This window comes from Carcharodon carcharias, chromosome 16 (genome assembly GCF_017639515.1).
Source record: "Carcharodon carcharias isolate sCarCar2 chromosome 16, sCarCar2.pri, whole genome shotgun sequence".
Taxonomy (NCBI): Eukaryota; Metazoa; Chordata; class Chondrichthyes; order Lamniformes; family Lamnidae; genus Carcharodon; species Carcharodon carcharias.
The window spans coordinates 8,178,062-8,194,962 of NC_054482.1; the positions used below are offsets into that span (position 1 = coordinate 8,178,062).

General features: G+C 37.2%; 1 protein-coding gene across 3 annotated transcripts in view; it reads right to left on the bottom strand.

Annotated features, from left to right (window-relative positions):
• The window catches only part of kif14 (kinesin family member 14), a 93,566-nt gene that overhangs the window by 65,618 nt on the left and 11,047 nt on the right, over nt 1-16,901 (bottom strand). For all 3 annotated transcript variants that reach the window (XM_041208949.1, XM_041208951.1, XM_041208948.1), the window contains 11 exons: nt 13,050-13,304; nt 12,109-12,193; nt 10,750-10,848; nt 9,803-9,855; nt 8,094-8,124; nt 7,839-7,946; nt 7,378-7,494; nt 5,552-5,670; nt 5,045-5,217; nt 3,882-4,029; nt 1,343-1,406 (listed from right to left, as the gene is read on the bottom strand). In XM_041208949.1, coding sequence (XP_041064883.1) covers nt 1,343-1,406; nt 3,882-4,029; nt 5,045-5,217; nt 5,552-5,670; nt 7,378-7,494; nt 7,839-7,946; nt 8,094-8,124; nt 9,803-9,855; nt 10,750-10,848; nt 12,109-12,193; nt 13,050-13,304 — 1,252 coding nt within the window. The remainder of the gene's footprint in view (nt 1-1,342; nt 1,407-3,881; nt 4,030-5,044; nt 5,218-5,551; nt 5,671-7,377; nt 7,495-7,838; nt 7,947-8,093; nt 8,125-9,802; nt 9,856-10,749; nt 10,849-12,108; nt 12,194-13,049; nt 13,305-16,901) is intronic.

A 16,901-nucleotide genomic window follows, 5' to 3' on the forward strand; every position in this document is an offset into this window, starting at 1 on the left:
TCAATTTGTCAAAGAATTAACATTTGATCATCTCTTCTTGGAAAGCTTCCTTTTAGGACATATTCTCACACTCTTACCAATGACCCATTAGTTGGTCAAATTTTTAAAGATTTTTTATTAAACAAAAGATCCATTTGGCTCCAACATGATAGGAAAACAGAACCAAGATCTACCAACTGTGGTAAATTCATCAATCCAAAATCTGAACCCAGATGAATCTTCAAAACCCTAAGGCTTTGTTGCCAGTTGACCAACATGATGATCTTGGACCCAGAAGCAGTACAGTAAGGAAAATCTGTAATTTCTTTAAAATGTCTGTGGAATCTGTAATTTTTAATAATGCTTGAAAATAACTTTTAAGAGTTTGCATCAATTGTAAAGGGATCAACTGTAATTTTCTTGGATAAGAAATTCTAGTCCATGTGACACAGCAACTGAAAGTAGTACCAACAGGAAGGAAGTTCAGACAGAAGCTGTGTGACTAGAACAAATGAGAGCTGTAGACAGAAAGAGGAGTTGAAGGCAGAAGGCAATCAGTACAATTTTTGAAGAAACAAATCTCTCTCAGGAAGAGGTCAGTTTTTCTGTTTGGCAGAAAAGGAGACAATTGGAGATGCTGCGTGAATTGGCTAAATAGGTCAAAAACCTGGAAAGCTGCATGAATAGCTTGGGGATGCTAAAAGGCTGGGTGTTTTCTCAGAAGTGGCCAAACAGTGAACAGGGGTGTTATTGGTTGGTTGAAAAGGAACTCTGGAAAGCTACATCATCAGGACTGTCATGACCCAAGGGAGGGAGGGTTCATAGAAGTGTGTCTTGCTAATGAAAATCAGAGATGAAAACTGTTGTCAGATGGGACTCCTGACCTATCCTGTGTGAATAAAGAACAGCATATTGTGGAATTGTGTAGCTGCATAGTGCCACATGTCAGCAGGGGATGATGTGGATACTTGTGGTTGTGTAAGACATAACTTTGTTGTATCCATTATTTAAAGTGAAATTTACCTTTTTATCTTAAGTATTATTTGCCTGTTAATTCATGTTTAATTTATGTTGGTTCTGATTCAAGTAAAAGTTACAAAAAGAGAAATCTTACTGGTAATTTCTTCATTTGGGGGTCATTCAGTAAAGTTGGTTATCTTGGTTTACAGTTTCCCCAAGGATATCTTAACAGACATGTCTTAAACAACAATTTCAACCTGAAGGGTAGAACCATCACCAGAGGCTGGGAATCTTTTCATTACACTCCTTAGTTAATATATTCCCTGGACTACTTGCACGAAGAAGCTATTAATCCATAACATTACCATGGAAGTGAAAGAATGAATGACAAAAAACTGATTACCTGTAGTTCTCTTGCTTCCTCAAGTTTTCTCTTTTCAGCTTGCTCCAACCTCTCTCTCCATCTCCTAAAGATGCCATGACAAATATTTTTTGTTTGCAAAGAACTTTGGTACACCAGTCTCAAAATGTTAGTAACAATGTAACAGCATTTTTGTGAGTTTCACCAAATAATCACCAGAATCACCATTTACATTCAGCTCAATGGCCCTCTTTGGGGAGCAAGAGCTATAACTATATTTGACAAACTATTATGCAACCTGGCATCATGCCCAGCAAAAGGCAAGTCATGTTCATCAATATGATGATAGTCCATGTTTAAAGTTGTTTCTGGAACTGCCTTTATGATTTGTTAAAATGGCTGCCAAGAGGGTCAGATGACATTTACAACCTCAACACACACTATCAAGCTTCCAGAAAGTGCTGAATTGAATCAATGGGTGGGGGGTCTCCCCCTTGAATGGACATGCCTAAACAATACTCCTTTGTGGAATTCACAGTTAACATTGTTGAGGCTTACCCCAAAACAAAGTCAGTGGACTCCTAGACTCTATGTCTCCAGGTTTGCAATACAACAAGAAAAGCTGATGAGACTAGTTATCCACAAGTTAAATGCGAAAGACCACCATTTGCTTCTTTTGAATATCAATGGCCATTGGCTATGAGATTGAAACTGATTCTCTGATACTAAAATCCTTTTATCCCAGAACTCAGAACAGACCTGGGGCAGTCTGCAGAATAACACCAACAAGACAACAGCTGCAGGGAAAGGGCAGTGCCACCTTTGCCTTTCAAGAGCCAAGAGGTTTAAGAATCTTTTAAAAGTCTCCCAGCCCAATTCCAAAACTTCAAGTTCACCTGTAAAGAAATCAGACCTCCTGATACAACAGCCATGAGCACTTAGCTATGTGACCTGCTGAACAGTCTTCCCTTCGAAGGAATCTTGCAGTTAATCTAGATATCTGATCCCAGCTATCTGAACTTATCCAAAATACAATTCCAGAGTGGAAAAGCTTCCTTAAAGGGACTCTCAAAGGCACGTGAATTGTTAACATTACCTTCTTTAATTGCATCTTTCTTGAGTGTGGTGTATGACTGACATAGTGTTTGGATCTTACAGGGTGAGCGGGTGCATAAATAATCCTCTTTATTTATACCCACAAAAGTCTGCTACTGTTACTTTTTAAAATTGACCACACAGCAATGGGGGTTTTGGAAATGTACATATCTGCCTTTTCAAAATTAAACCACACTGATTACAGATAGAAGGGAAGGGAATTAAGGTTTTATTTGAACTCTCCTTCCCTGTTCATAACATTGGATATTTAAAAAAAAAGGGAAAAGGCTGGACCAGTTACCCTCTACAGGCTAGAGGCATAAACAGCATAGACAATGCAACAGTTTATCATACACTGGAACATTCCAATATTCCATTATTAGTGAAGGCAAAATTTTTGATTCTTAAATGCAAGCAACATTTTCTGGCACAAATAGTAATACTAACAAAATCTACCTTGCATACAATTAGGTTGCTATTATATCATCAATACATAAACTGAAATTATTAAAAGGTTACAAAAGGAAAATAATCAAAGAAACTACTTCTATTTAGATATGTTAAAATGGGAATTATCCCATTGCAAGAGAGACTCAAGCCAGTTCTGCATAAAGACTAACATTTCGTTTACCCTTTATCTTTTGGCCTAAATAACAACATATAAACATTTTGATGTATTAGCTTAGAATTTGGCATTTGTTCCGGTTAAGCAAATTATGCAGTTATTGCCTCTTGGTAATCACTATTTTAATAATCTGAAAAGCAGCTGTGGATCTTACAACAACTGCTCAACTTTACATAGTCCACATATCAATCTTTCAATGAACCAGAAGAAATGCTGTGAGCGATAAGGTGTTTTTTTTATTCAAGTTACTTGGCCAGCGAAATGTGGATTGTAACTGCCCAATCTCATTTTAACCAGAGAATTGGAGTCGACTTTGAGTTGTACAGTTGGTGGGACAATGCCTTCCCCCATCTAAGTCCTAAAAAGATTGTTTTTGTATAAAATTCACTGCATCATATTTTGACACAAGGTAAAATGGAAAAATAGCACAATACTCAAACATTTTAGAAGGTCCGCATAACTTGAGTCACAAAAATTAACTTGCTTTTATTTTATTTAGTTCCCAGGGTATAGGTGATGTTGGAAAGGACACATTTAGTGCGCATCTCTAAATGCCCTGTAGCAACTGTAATGGGCCTTTTCATTGAGCAGCTGCAGTCCTTGATGGTGCTCCCACAATGGTGTTAGATATAGAATTCCAGGATATTGAACAGGTAACGTTGGAGGAATAGAGGTACTCGTCAGGATGATGGGAAACTGTAGGTGATAGGGTTTCCAATAATCTTTTATTTGGCATGCAGGTACCAGATACAATCAATTATAAATGCTCTTTTAACAAAGTGAGCTTGATGAGCCAAATTTCATTTCATCATTCCAGACTTAATATTCTAGATCAGGCCTCCATCAGGTTTGTCATCTTACCTCTGTGACTCTGCCATTTCCCTTTCCTGTTGATTGAGCTTCAATTTCAGGGCTTTTATTTCCTTTTGGGATACTTTATACCTCTCAGACTGAATTCCTTGGCTACTCATCTGGGCAGCTTTCAACTTATCAATTTCTAATTTCAGATCTGATTCAGCAAGAATTCAAAAAAAAGTCAGAATTACATTTATCAAAACTCTGTGGTGCTAAAACCAGTTACTACAAACATACCAATTAAATCAAAAGTTTCACTGTTCAGATTGGAATACATCAGTGAATAATAGTTTCACATAAAAATACTTGCAATCAAATAGTGAATTTTATTTTCTACATATGTCCAACTAAAGCCAGAAGAACAGCACCACTTGCTGGAGAATTGAAGAGTTGGATATTTCCTGTAATAATGAATAAAATGCCTCACGAAACTATAAGCCTTTAAAGTGTGTTGGTCATTACAGAGTGAAACCCACTTAATGTCAAATATTATTCAGATTCCAAACTAATTTCAGTTATTGCAAAGTAAAATACTGTTATCACAATCAGAACATGAACTCTTGATCAACATTTTATTGGAGTCAATGTAAATACCTACTCTCTTTTCCCATTCAGCTTAATTTTCATTTATGTATTTTCATTAAGTTCCAATGACTTTAATAAATCAGGTATAAGAGATGACTACTGACCCAAACAACCTTCGTACTGTCTGAGATTGGGAAGGAAATGGCTTCATGCATTATTCGCAGCTATTTCTTCCACAGCAAAGTTCCAACATACAGACACTTCATTGTTACAAATGTATTTAAAGTACAAGATAGAATAAATGGTTAAGTGCTAAGATATGCCAAAAAGAAGACGATTTACTTACATCATGATATAGTTGTCCTCTAATGACCAACATAATTTTAAATGAACAAAGATGATCAGATCTTTTGAAAAAAATGGGAGTTATATAGCATTCATTATGCTTCCCCACCCTCCTTTTATAGCATAGGTGAAAAGCCTCAAATTACTGAACTTCAACTTTTTTCTAGAAAATAACCAAACCTTGAGACGGCCATGTTGCATTTTTATACAATTCAAATTTCCATTGCAAAATTAAAAACATAAAGTAATGTCAAAGAAAAGCACATGCAAGTTAACTGGTATGGGAAATGTCAAACAACCTCTAATCAATTTTGCACTCGAGTCCTCATTCACTTTCGCAATGTTGATAATCTGGCGAGCCTGTTTGGCATATCTAAGCGTACTAAGAGTTTCCTCCACATTAGAAGCAGATGGGCTGATGGTAGCTATCATGGCTGTTTTGGAATTGCCACCAAGACTGTCTTTCAATAACCTACAGCATATTTGAAACGACCAAAAGAAAAGAATCAGTGCTCTGAAATAGCATTAAGCAGTAGCAAATAATGTACATGTAGAAAATACTAGCATACAGTAATCATGTAGCTTAAAAAAACTTCAATGTATTAAGAGTATTATCTTGCATAATCTTCAATTAATTAATCCTGCTAGAGTATCCAATATTTTCGGTATAGCAAGCTATTTACTTAGATCAGCTTTACTGAGAGTTTAAAAATCACACGTGAGACCACAAAAAGCGCAAATGCCATGGAACTATAACTGTTTGTTCAACATTCACTTTCAGTGCTGTACAATAATTTAGAACTCACCATGTTAGCACTGATTCCCGATAAGGGATAAAGACTTTCTTCTTAGCCTGAAAATATTCTGAAAGTGCAGAAATAACCTTTCCCAAGGTGAAGAGAGATTTATTTATGCTTACACCCTCCTGTAAGAAAGAAAATTGCAGTGTTTTATAGTTAAAGGGTAGTGGCGCTCATGAAAAGTCATATATAGAATACTATAAAACTGTACTTCAGAATGTTCAAACTAGACTGAAGACCATTTAAGGGGAATAAGCTTTTTTCAAAAAAAAAAACGTGTTACATTAAACTGGTCAAATCTAAGTCTGCAAAAATTAATTGAAAATAATCATTCCTGAAGTGAGCATATGGTTGCACTGGAAGCAAAAAGTGTTCAGATTATGGCAAGAACCACCACGACAGGGAAGACCTAGGTGATTCACGAGCCTTCAGAATCTCATGAGATTAGATAACATCTTGCTTTTTTTTGGAAGTAAAAATTTAAATTGTTGTATTTTATAGTAGGATAAAATGGCGTTTAATTTGTTTGGGAAAACAATGTATTGCACCAGCCATAAATGATTCAAAAGATTAATAATCGCAAAGTAATGACTAAAATCTTAGAGAAATAGTCAGCATTTGACTAGAAAAAGGTAGTCAGGAAACATGTGAAAATGATAATTCAATGCAATTGAATGTCACCAGGCGTTCAGCAGAGAACAAAGATGATATGGCACATATTGACAGGATACTTTACCACTGCCAGCAACCCCCACGCCACCTCACCCCACCCTTTTAGTTGCCCACAGAGTAAACCTCTAAACTTATTCAGGACAATTAATGGAGGAATTTAGCAGGCAAAATGCACAGACTCAAACAATGCTACTCTCTCAACTTCAGACAGCCAGCTCAAGAACGCCACCAGCAAAAGGCCTAGAAATAAGGCACCTACATTTTTCATTCTAGGGATATAGTAAACTGAAAAATCTGGCATTTATTGCACATCCCTAACTGCCCTTGAAAAAGTGATGCTGGGCTGCCTTCTCAACTGTTGTTGTACATGTAGTAAAAGTGATTTTAAAATGCTGTTAGGTGGAGTGACAGGGTTTCACTGATGAAATAACAGCAATGTGTGTTCAAACCAAGATAGTCTAAGACTTGGAGGTATTCCTGGTTGGGGGAATCAAGTACAGCTTTGGGAAACAAATCAAAAGCAACTCAGATAGAAAGAAGAAACCAGCAAATGCGCAGAATTGACAGTAACCAAACAAAGCATGCATTCACCACTGTGTTTTCATACCCTCAGATTTCAGACCTAAGTAGTGAAGTTGTATTTAGACATTGTGTTGCAGTGGTGAGTTCTATGACCTTCAGTTAACAATGTTTGCACATGGTGTCCAAAAATTGCATTGTGGAGAACGAATTTGCGTAAGATTAAATGAGAGAGTTTAGGACGATACAAAGAGTTGTAAGGATGTGGAATATACACGTCAATGATTGATGCAGAGAACATGTCTATATTTAAAAGTAAGTTAGGTGGATAGTTCGATGATAAAAGGATCAGGGAATAGAGCAGTATTAGGGCTACTGCTCATGTTATAAACACCAATAGAGAATGGTTGGGCTGAGTGGCCAGTACCTATATTGTCATTCCTAAATAGCTACTGAAAAAGAAATCTAGGCCACATACAAATATAGTTCGTAAACCTTACTAAAAAAGGGTGGCTTCCTAAGAGAGAGAACAATAATTGCAGAATTTAATGTTTTGTTTAGAGTGCTGTTAGAAAACTATTTAGACAAGGACACAGACTCTTACGCCGTTTACAGATAAATAATATTTGCGAAGTGCATACCTTTAGTCTATTGCCACTGGTCTGAGCTGTAAAGCAACGTTCACTTCCTGCAAGATCCACAAGATTCACTTTGCTTGTCACGCAGTGATCATGTTCCTCCTCTTCTACAAATTCTGTCTGCAAGTCAAACAAAAAACTTGAAAAGTCCATTAACAAGTTGAGCAAAACAGTTACACTATTAACAGTCATGGTGGAATTATTTATATTCGCTGGTCAGTCACAGTTATACAAAAAAGTTATCAGACTGTTACATTTTATTATACATTTTAATAGAGCTGCCCAGGTTGTACTTGTACAGCATTTCCAGAATGCCAGCTATGTACTTGGCTTTTTCGCGTTAAGGAATGTTAGTCATTCTACAGTATTAAAAAAGACAGCAGTGTGATGCAGAAATGCAATTACCACTAGCAAATGTAAAATTCATACAAAATAAATCAAAATTTATTACTGTGATATTGCACCTTGGTTTGTGTCATGATGAGTGTGAATACTGAGTGAGACCTGGAACTCTTTTCATTCATGCCTGTGGCTGCAGTAGCCCTTTGCTTGTTCCCTAGTTCCAGCCAGCCCTAAAGAGGAAATAATTCATTTTAAAAATAATTACCTGCAATAGTGACAGTTTACTATAAAATAAAACAAACTCAACTGTGTAAAGCCAAATCTTTATGTATTACAAAAGAGAACTTTAAAAAAAATTAAACAGATATAGTGCTTACCTGAATATCTGCATAAGAGGTGACAACATTCCTGAAAAATAAAAAGTACATAATTGAGAAAAGTAGACCATGTATGCTGTAGGAGATTTAGTCCAGGCTTTGGAGTCTCTTCTAGGCAATGAATACAGTGATTTAAAATTTATCATCAGTTAAGTGTTTGGATCAATTAATAAATACTGTCCCACATTTACACATGGGTAAATGCTCAATTTTGCACAATAATAAAGCCCTGTTTGGTTTCCCAGATATCCATAGGAATTTCCATACCAGTGTGATTTGTGGTACTAGTACATCAATGATTAAGGTCACAGAATGAGAGGACACAAGTTCAAAATCCCACTCCATTCCGTCCAGCACAGAGATGCAAAATCCAACCTTCTCTCTCAACTTTCTTTCACCTAATCTTTGAAGAAAATGACAACTACCTGGAAACATGGAGATTTATTCAAAAATAATGAAAATATTCACTTTCACAAAAAATTGAATAGAATTTTTAAAAAAGCTTACAAGTTTGCAGCAAGATCTGGACAACATTCAGGCTTGTGCTGATAAGTAGCAAGTAACACTTGTGCCACACATGTCCCAGGTAATGGCCATCCCCAGCTAGAAAGAATCTAACATCTCCCCTTGACATTTAAGGGCATTACCATTGCTGAATCCACCACTTTCAACAACCTATGGGTTATCATTGACCAGAAACTGAACTGGACACTGGACCAGCCATATAAATACTGTGGCTGCAAGAGCTGGTCAGAGGCTGGAAATTCTGCACAGCCACTCACCTCATGACTCCCAAAGCCAGTCCACCATCTACAAGGCACAAGTCAGGGGTATGACAGAATGCATTTCACTTGCCTGGATGAGTGCAACTCCAATAACATTCAAGAACCTCAACACTATCCAGGACAAAGCAGCCTGCTTGACTGGCATCCCATCCATGACCACCAATGCAGCTGTGTACCATCTACAAGATGCACAGCAACAACTCAGCAAGACTCCTTCAACAGCACCTTCCAAACCTGCAACCTCTATCGCCTAGAAGGACAAGGCCAGCAGACACACGGGAACACCATCACCTGCAAGCTCCCCTCCAAACCACACACCATCCTGAACTGCCTTTTTATCCTTCCTACCATCCAGGGCACTAAATACTCCTTTCCAAATGAAAGATTTGGAAATATATCACCATTGCTTCAGTCGCTGAGTCAAAATCCTGGAACTCCCTTCCTAATAGCACTGTGGGTGCACTTACACACATGGGTTGCAGTGGTTCAAGAAGGCAGTTCACCACCACCCTCAAAGGCAACTAGGGATGGGCAATAAATGCTGGCCTAGCCAGCGATACCCACATCCCACGAAAGAATAAAAAAAAAACGAGCTTTTCAAACAATAGTGATATGCTACTGGCAATAAAAAGAAACAGCTAAAAGCATAACATAAAATATGAAAGCCAAAACAGTTTAAATATCTAGAATGGTGAGGGTGGGGAGAAAGACATCTGAGCAAGATGTGAGTACATGCAACAAAATTCTGAAAAGGAAAATTTCCTAAATGATTTCTCACTACGTTTAAGGATGACAGAATTTTTTATTTATCTAAGAGGTTGAAAAAAATGAATAAAGCTTTTTCATAAATGTCATGTTTTCATAAAAAATATTTTGTGCAGGGTAGTTACATTACCCTACGGTAACTCATTAACCATAACTTACAAAGTGAGATCAGCCACATAGGGTCCAAAGACTGGATGTTCTCTTACTCGGAGCTGTAAGTAACAGAATACAGTGTTTAATTAAACATGAGAATAAATATTACAACAGAACCTATAAACACATGCAACACAAAATCGTGTCAATATGAGCTCAACTGTTTAAATTTTGGAAAGACAGAGCCACATAAGCCAGGAAGATTCCAATTTTATATTTTGCATTGACATAACTAGTCTCAAGCAGGGTGTTGAAGTCAGCATGAGAACCAGCTTTGGTCTCCACAGGTTAACATGGAGGGGAAAATTCAAATTGGCAATATTTCATGTAGGCCCACAGATTAAAGACTGCAGCAATTTTCCATCTCTGTTTAGTGATACACAACAGTGTCAAGTTTAGGAATACGATGGTCCATAAGAAAAGGCTGTCACAAAATTTGCAGCACAAAAATCTGATTCACTATCCCACAGTAGTAAGCCAAGGACTCAAAGCCAATACTTGTATACAAGTTTCCAACATCTGGCATGCCAGGATTAACAAATTTTAAAGAAAGGAGCTTCCCAATTCATACAAGTGCAAAAGGTGCAATGCCTGCTTTTTTATACTTCCCACCAATGAGGGCACTAAATATTCCTTTCCAAATGAAAGATTAGGAGTAGAAAGAAAAGGAAAAGGTGATTCAACAGGTAAATTTTAACCCTTTTCCAAGGAGGATGTGCAAGATTGGCACCAGCAGAAGCCTGAACCACCTTCCTTCCCACTCAGTCAAGGAATAACGCAAACCATGAAGAACTAAATTCAAAATAAGAGTGGAGAGGAAGAGTGAGCTTTTGGATTATCGCATTCCTCTCTCTGGGTGTTTCACCCTAATCGAGTTTATAACACTTGAGAGAAATTAAATTCGAAAACACAAAATAAACTTTCATTATATAAACAATTTCCTTCAGACTTACAGACTGCTTTACTTGCATCTTTCCATTTCCACCAACCAACAAATCATGAATTTTCTCGTTGTAGACTTCAAAATAACTCATTTCAATATGGTAAGTAGCCTTTGAAAAATGAAAAGAAATATACCTTTATCAACATAGGATTCTACTTGTTACCCATGAAATGGAAAGATTTTTCACATTAAGGTCAAATTTATGTCCAAATGTTATTGTAATACAAAATATATCATCCATGGTCATCCTTGTTCTGGTGAACTAAGTAGCTAAATAAACAGATCAGAATATTTCTGCCTTTAAAATTAACTTCGCAGTCTGAAAGGAGAATCTTAACCCTTTCCATCAGGTGGGGAGTTAAAATATGCCGGGAGACATATCCACTTGCTGTCATCCTGCTCCTTTCCCAGAGTCTGGAATTTTAACACCAAAGCAAAAGACTGCTGATAATCTGAAATAAAAAGGGATAGTATTGGAAATACTCAGCAGACTAGACAGCACCTATGAAGAGAGAAACGTAGTTAATGTTTCAGGTTGATGATCTTCCATCAGAACTGGGAAAGTTAGAGACATTACAGGTTTTAAGCAAGTACAGAGACAGAGAAAAGAACAAAAGGGAACATCTTTGATCAGGCATAAGGTGGGAGAGATTGAATGACGAACATGATGATGATGGGATGTTAACTCTCTCTCTCTCTCTCTCTCCCCAGATATGCTGCCTGATCTGCTGAGTATTTACAGCATTTTCTAGTTTTATTTTAGTCTGCAATTTTAACTTGCTTTTCTGAGCAGGCAGCAAGGATACTCACCTGAATCTTTCAGAGTCCTTTAATTGTGCAGATTGTTGATATAATTGAGGGTTGTCTTCCATTTTAATCAGTGACCTGAGCAAGTGAAACAATTGTGGCTCTCCCCAGCTGAACACAGCCAGGGGAGGAGCCTGGGCCAAGAATGAGCCCCAAATGGAATGTTTAGCCTTTCCCATTCCCTCCACTTTCCGATCACAATTTTCACTTCAAACTCCCATCCTTTCTGACTTATTCAAGGGCCATGAACCATTCCTTATGTCTTAGCCAGCAACCTTCTTCCACTTGTCATTCCTCTGCCATTTCCCACAGATTTAAGGCTGAAACTGACCTGCCAGGTGTAGACAAGGCCCGAGTTAAAATCATTGGGGTCTTACAGGTTTCTTAGCCCCCGCCTAGCCAATACTTGCTTTGAGTCAAATTAAGCATTTAATCTCAGCTCCAGGAAGATGTTAAAAGAAAAGGAAACTTGTTTTAAAAATTTATACTGTAAACTTAAAAAAAATTAATTCAATGAGACTACATCACTACTAAGAATAAAATTTGCCCTTAAAAATACTACCTGTTGCATTTCAGGCTTTGCTACTTTGGCGAATAACTGTTCACAGAACCTTGGTATGATCCCCTCATCACTGAAGCCCATCATCCTTTCAAGTAACAAAAAATATATTAAAACATCATGAACTAAACTTGTATGAAATAAATAACATTGAATATATTAAAAATAGCCATTCAATAGCAAGTTGTACAAGTCAAAACAGGAGAAAATATTCCAATTGGGAATATCCTGTACTTCTCATTGAACCATTTCAGGTGAAACTTCAAATCAGTTTTGTTTTAGATTAAAAGTAATGATTAGGTTTTAGCTCAACAGCAATCATTGCTCACTTGATTTTTACTTCAGTTTTTGTTTGTTACACAAAACCATGAGCTCTTTTGCTCACTGGGGTGGACAGTGCTCTGGACTCTTGTTATGGTGGTATGTCCACACTTTCCCATTTCAGATTATCAGGAATAATGGCAGTGATTTTTTTGCACTAAAAATGCAAGTTATTGAATAACCCACATTAAGCAATGTAAATGACGGCAATGTGATAATATGGTGCTCAAAAGTTTCTAATTATGTCATCTGAATAAAGCAACTTCAAAAGAAAGTGGGCTGTAGAGAGGGATATATATAAGAAAGAGAAGCATTTGATATTGTTAACAAGTATCATAGTTACAGCAAATAACAAAATTTAAAACAGCACTTGAATCTTGAATGGTCTATGGAACACAGTATGATTGACTAGATGTCCATCTAAACAAATAATTTTCAGTTAATTTATTCTCAGAAGCTATAGTTGGATTTTGGAATGCTCCTTTAACTAAACCATAATCTTGATTTTACCAGTGACAATGTTAGTGAAAATTGATATCGGAATGATAGTCAGATATATAATAACCTAGATATTATAAAATGCATGATTAAAACGACCATTATAAATTTTTACCCAAACTTACGTATATGACTTGCCAGAGCCTGTCTGGCCATAAGCAAACAGGCATGTGTTGTATCCCTCAAAGGCTTTTTCTAGCAGAGGAAATCCTATTTTCTTATATATAGTTTCCTGGCTTGAAAATTCGGGATGTAACTCATCGAACGACCAAAAGGAAAAGTCGTAAACAAAGGAGTAAGTGTGATTGGTTTCTGGATGTTGCACAATTGTGTCCTGCCCTTTCATGAAAACTACTTGCTCTGCATTTTCAATTTTTTCCCTGAATAAAAATAAGAGACACATGTTCAACATAAATATAGAGAAAATTAACATTATTTATTGTTACCATGGTAAGAAAAAGAAAAAACATACTGTCTTTTAATATGTGTGTTAATGTTAAGAGCATTGACATTGTCATCTCTTTCCATAACAGTGACTACGCCCATGCTGCACTTGCTGGGAAGTTGTTTGCATCTAAGGTTTCTCATCCACATTTCATTATGCTGTTCACAATGCCTATCAATTGCTAAAAAGTTCTATCCATCTTTCAGGAAATTGCGTGTCTATGACAAGGGGGTCGGAGGATCAATGATGCACGTTGCTGCAACACGTCCAGACAGTTCAGGATTGAAGGACCCGATAGTCTTCCCTCACCTGTTCACCATTTCTACTACTGCCATCACTTAGATAAATTATTTAAAAAAACAATAAAAAGAGCTAAGCTTCAACTGAAATAATGAACAGGTAGTAGCAAGGTAGTTTACTGAGCATCAATCAACAGGGCATAGAATGGTGATGAATGGGTTTGCTCCAGCAGTCCATCATACAGTTTCCGATCTCAGTCACGTCAAACCATGGGTGATGAAAGGAAAGGAAGATGGAGCATTACTTCATTTGCCTTCACATACCTCCAAGAATCAAATGTAGAATAGTATAAAAAGAAGCTTCCCATCTTCTCAAGCAGAGTTGGTAAATGGTGCAGCAAATAAGGAATAAAATGAAGGGAGTCCTACTTACAAATTTAAATATATATATAATTTGAATGTGATAGTTAGTTTGCAAAAATATGTAGAGCACAAGAAATTGATTCCTTACCAGAAATTAGTTTATTAAAAAATTACACTTCAATTCCCATGATACAGTAAATCTTAGGAATAATCATTGGATAAGATGGACTGAAGCATAAAAAAACGAGGATGCTGATGTCAGGATGAAATACAAACCTCCTATCCAATCAAGCACTAGAAAAAAAGTACTGTTCAATGTGGCATTGAGCCATTTGGACTAGATCCCAGACCCTATCCCGTCTGTTGAGTTAGCAGATTTTAATTGTTGTAGAACCAGTCACTATAATTCACCTCAGCACAGAGAAGACAGAAGTGGAAAGACAGCAGCACCTCAGGATCTCAATTCTTGATGACTATGCAGTGACTCATGCAGAAAATTTAGGTATGCAACTGTAAGTGTGTACACGCATTTATTCTATTCTGTCAAACAAGTTTGGGCTCCGCTGTAACCCACTCCATAGCTGCATGACCTACTTCTTCTTGATGTGAGCACTCTTGAAGCATAGACAATTTTGTTACCAAAAACAGAGTTTAGATTAAATCAGCAACTTAGTCATATATGACAGAGCTATATCATTAAAATTTGTTTCAGAAAAGAACAACCTTCCATTTATATAGCACCATATTCTCAGGGCTTTGCAAAGTGCTTCACAGCCGGTAATTACTTTTGTAGTCAATATTATTTATTATTGTAGACAAACATGACAAGGTCCCACGGACGGCAAAAGTTACATTTCCCCATGTAATGATACAAGAATTTAATCGAGAACAGTAACATAACTCACTTTCCATCAGTCAGCAAAAAAAAATCTGCTCAAATGACGATCACCAAACTCTCTAGTTTTTACTGCATATCCTTGATTTCTAATGATATATTTCAGCACAGAACTGCATATCTTAATTTTGAACAAGAGCATTTGAAAAATGGCTTTTTGCCATCTTAAGCATTGCATGAGAATTGATTCAATTCTCCATGTGTAATTTCTGGTGGGGCTTTAATTTTATTTATATACAGTAGTCTTTCAAGTAATGCATGCACTGGGAAAATGATTACATTCAGCAATCCTTTCCATTTGCCCAAGATGGAAAGATTGCTCTATCTACATTGCCATGTAGACCTTGACTTCATTTCCTGCATTTTTTCACAGTATAATTGGCATCCGTTTCCGTTACACTAACAGCAAAGAGTTACAATGTATGCTTTAGATTTCTAAGCTTTTGGTATTTTGCCCTGAAAGGTTTTGAAATGCATCAATGTTCTAATGTAGGAAATGCAGCAGTGAGTGGGCTAATTAAAGATCATGTGTTTTAGCGATGGTCAAAGGATAAATATTTGGTAGGGGGTTGGGAGTATTTCCCTTCTCTTTTTCCCCAATTCTGTCATGGGATCCTTTACACCCACCTGACATTGGACACAAAGGGTCACAACACTTCCTACATTGCAAATTTCCCTCAATACAACACTGGAGTATCAGCCAGAATTATCTCATGCCCACATGTCCATCCTTGGCCTGCTGCATTGTTCCAGTGAAGCTCAACGCAAACTGGAGGAACAGCACCTCATCTTCCGACTAGGCACTTTACAGCCTTTCGGACTGAATATTGAGTTCAACAATTTTAGATCGTGAACTCTCTCCTCCATCCCCACCGCCTTTCTGATTTTTCCCCCTCCTTTTTGTTTTTTCCAATAATTTATATAGATTTTTCTTTTCCCACCTATTTCCATTATTTTAAAATGTATTTCCATCCATTGTTTTATCTCTACCTTTTAGCCTTTTTCGATTCCTTCACCCCATCCCACCCCCACTAGGGCTATCTGTACCTTGTTTGTCCTGCTTTCTACCCTTAACTAGCACATTCTTTTAGATAATATCACCACCTTCAACACCTCTTTGTCCTTTTGTCTGTGACATCTTTTGGTTATCTCCACCTATCACTGGCCCTCTATCCAGCTCTACTTGTCCCAACCCCCCTCCCCCATTAAACCAGCTTATATTTCACCCCTTTTCTATTTTTCCATTGTTCTGTTGAAGAGTTATGCGGACTCGAAACGTTAACCGCGCTCCCTTCCAGATGCTGCCAGACGTGCTGAGTTTTTCCAGGTATTTTTGTTTTTGTTTTCGATTCCCAGCATCCGCAGTTTTTTGCTTTTATCTTATGTAGTGAGTGTCTGGAGTGGAACTTAAACCTACGGCTCTTATCTTTTTGATTCAGAGGAGATTGTGCTACCACTTGAGCCATAGCAGGCACATAGTAAAGATAAAACCAAACTTCAGGTACATTTCCAGAGATAGACAACTGCAAAACTCAACTCAAGCTTAAAAATTTGACTGGGTAAATCAATATTATACTAAATTTAGATATTGGCTCTGCTCCATCAAACATTAATTTCCCAATGATCTGACTTAATTGCTAAGCCTTGAGCCTTCCTTTGGTTTGTGTAAATTTGTACAGTAACTCTTAGAACACCAAATACAACCTAAGATCCACATAACCTGTAAACTATGCTCTATTTTTTAAGGATCTATAAATTTATTTGAAGACAAGTACCTTCTTGTCCACTGTCTTTTTGCTGGAGACCTTTTCCTCCACTCCACTCTTCGCTGTCTCAAAGCAACGAAGGAAAGAGATTTACCTGCACACAGACCATTGCAATTGCAACTCTTCACTGTCTGCTAAGAGGCGAGTAGTCCATGCAATTCTACCTCCCACCGAGGAGATACTTGACCTCCATTTAGCAGGGCTGTGAATTAGAAGTCAGCAGGGTGAGGAATCAAATATTCATCAGTAATCCATGCTGCCAATTGTAC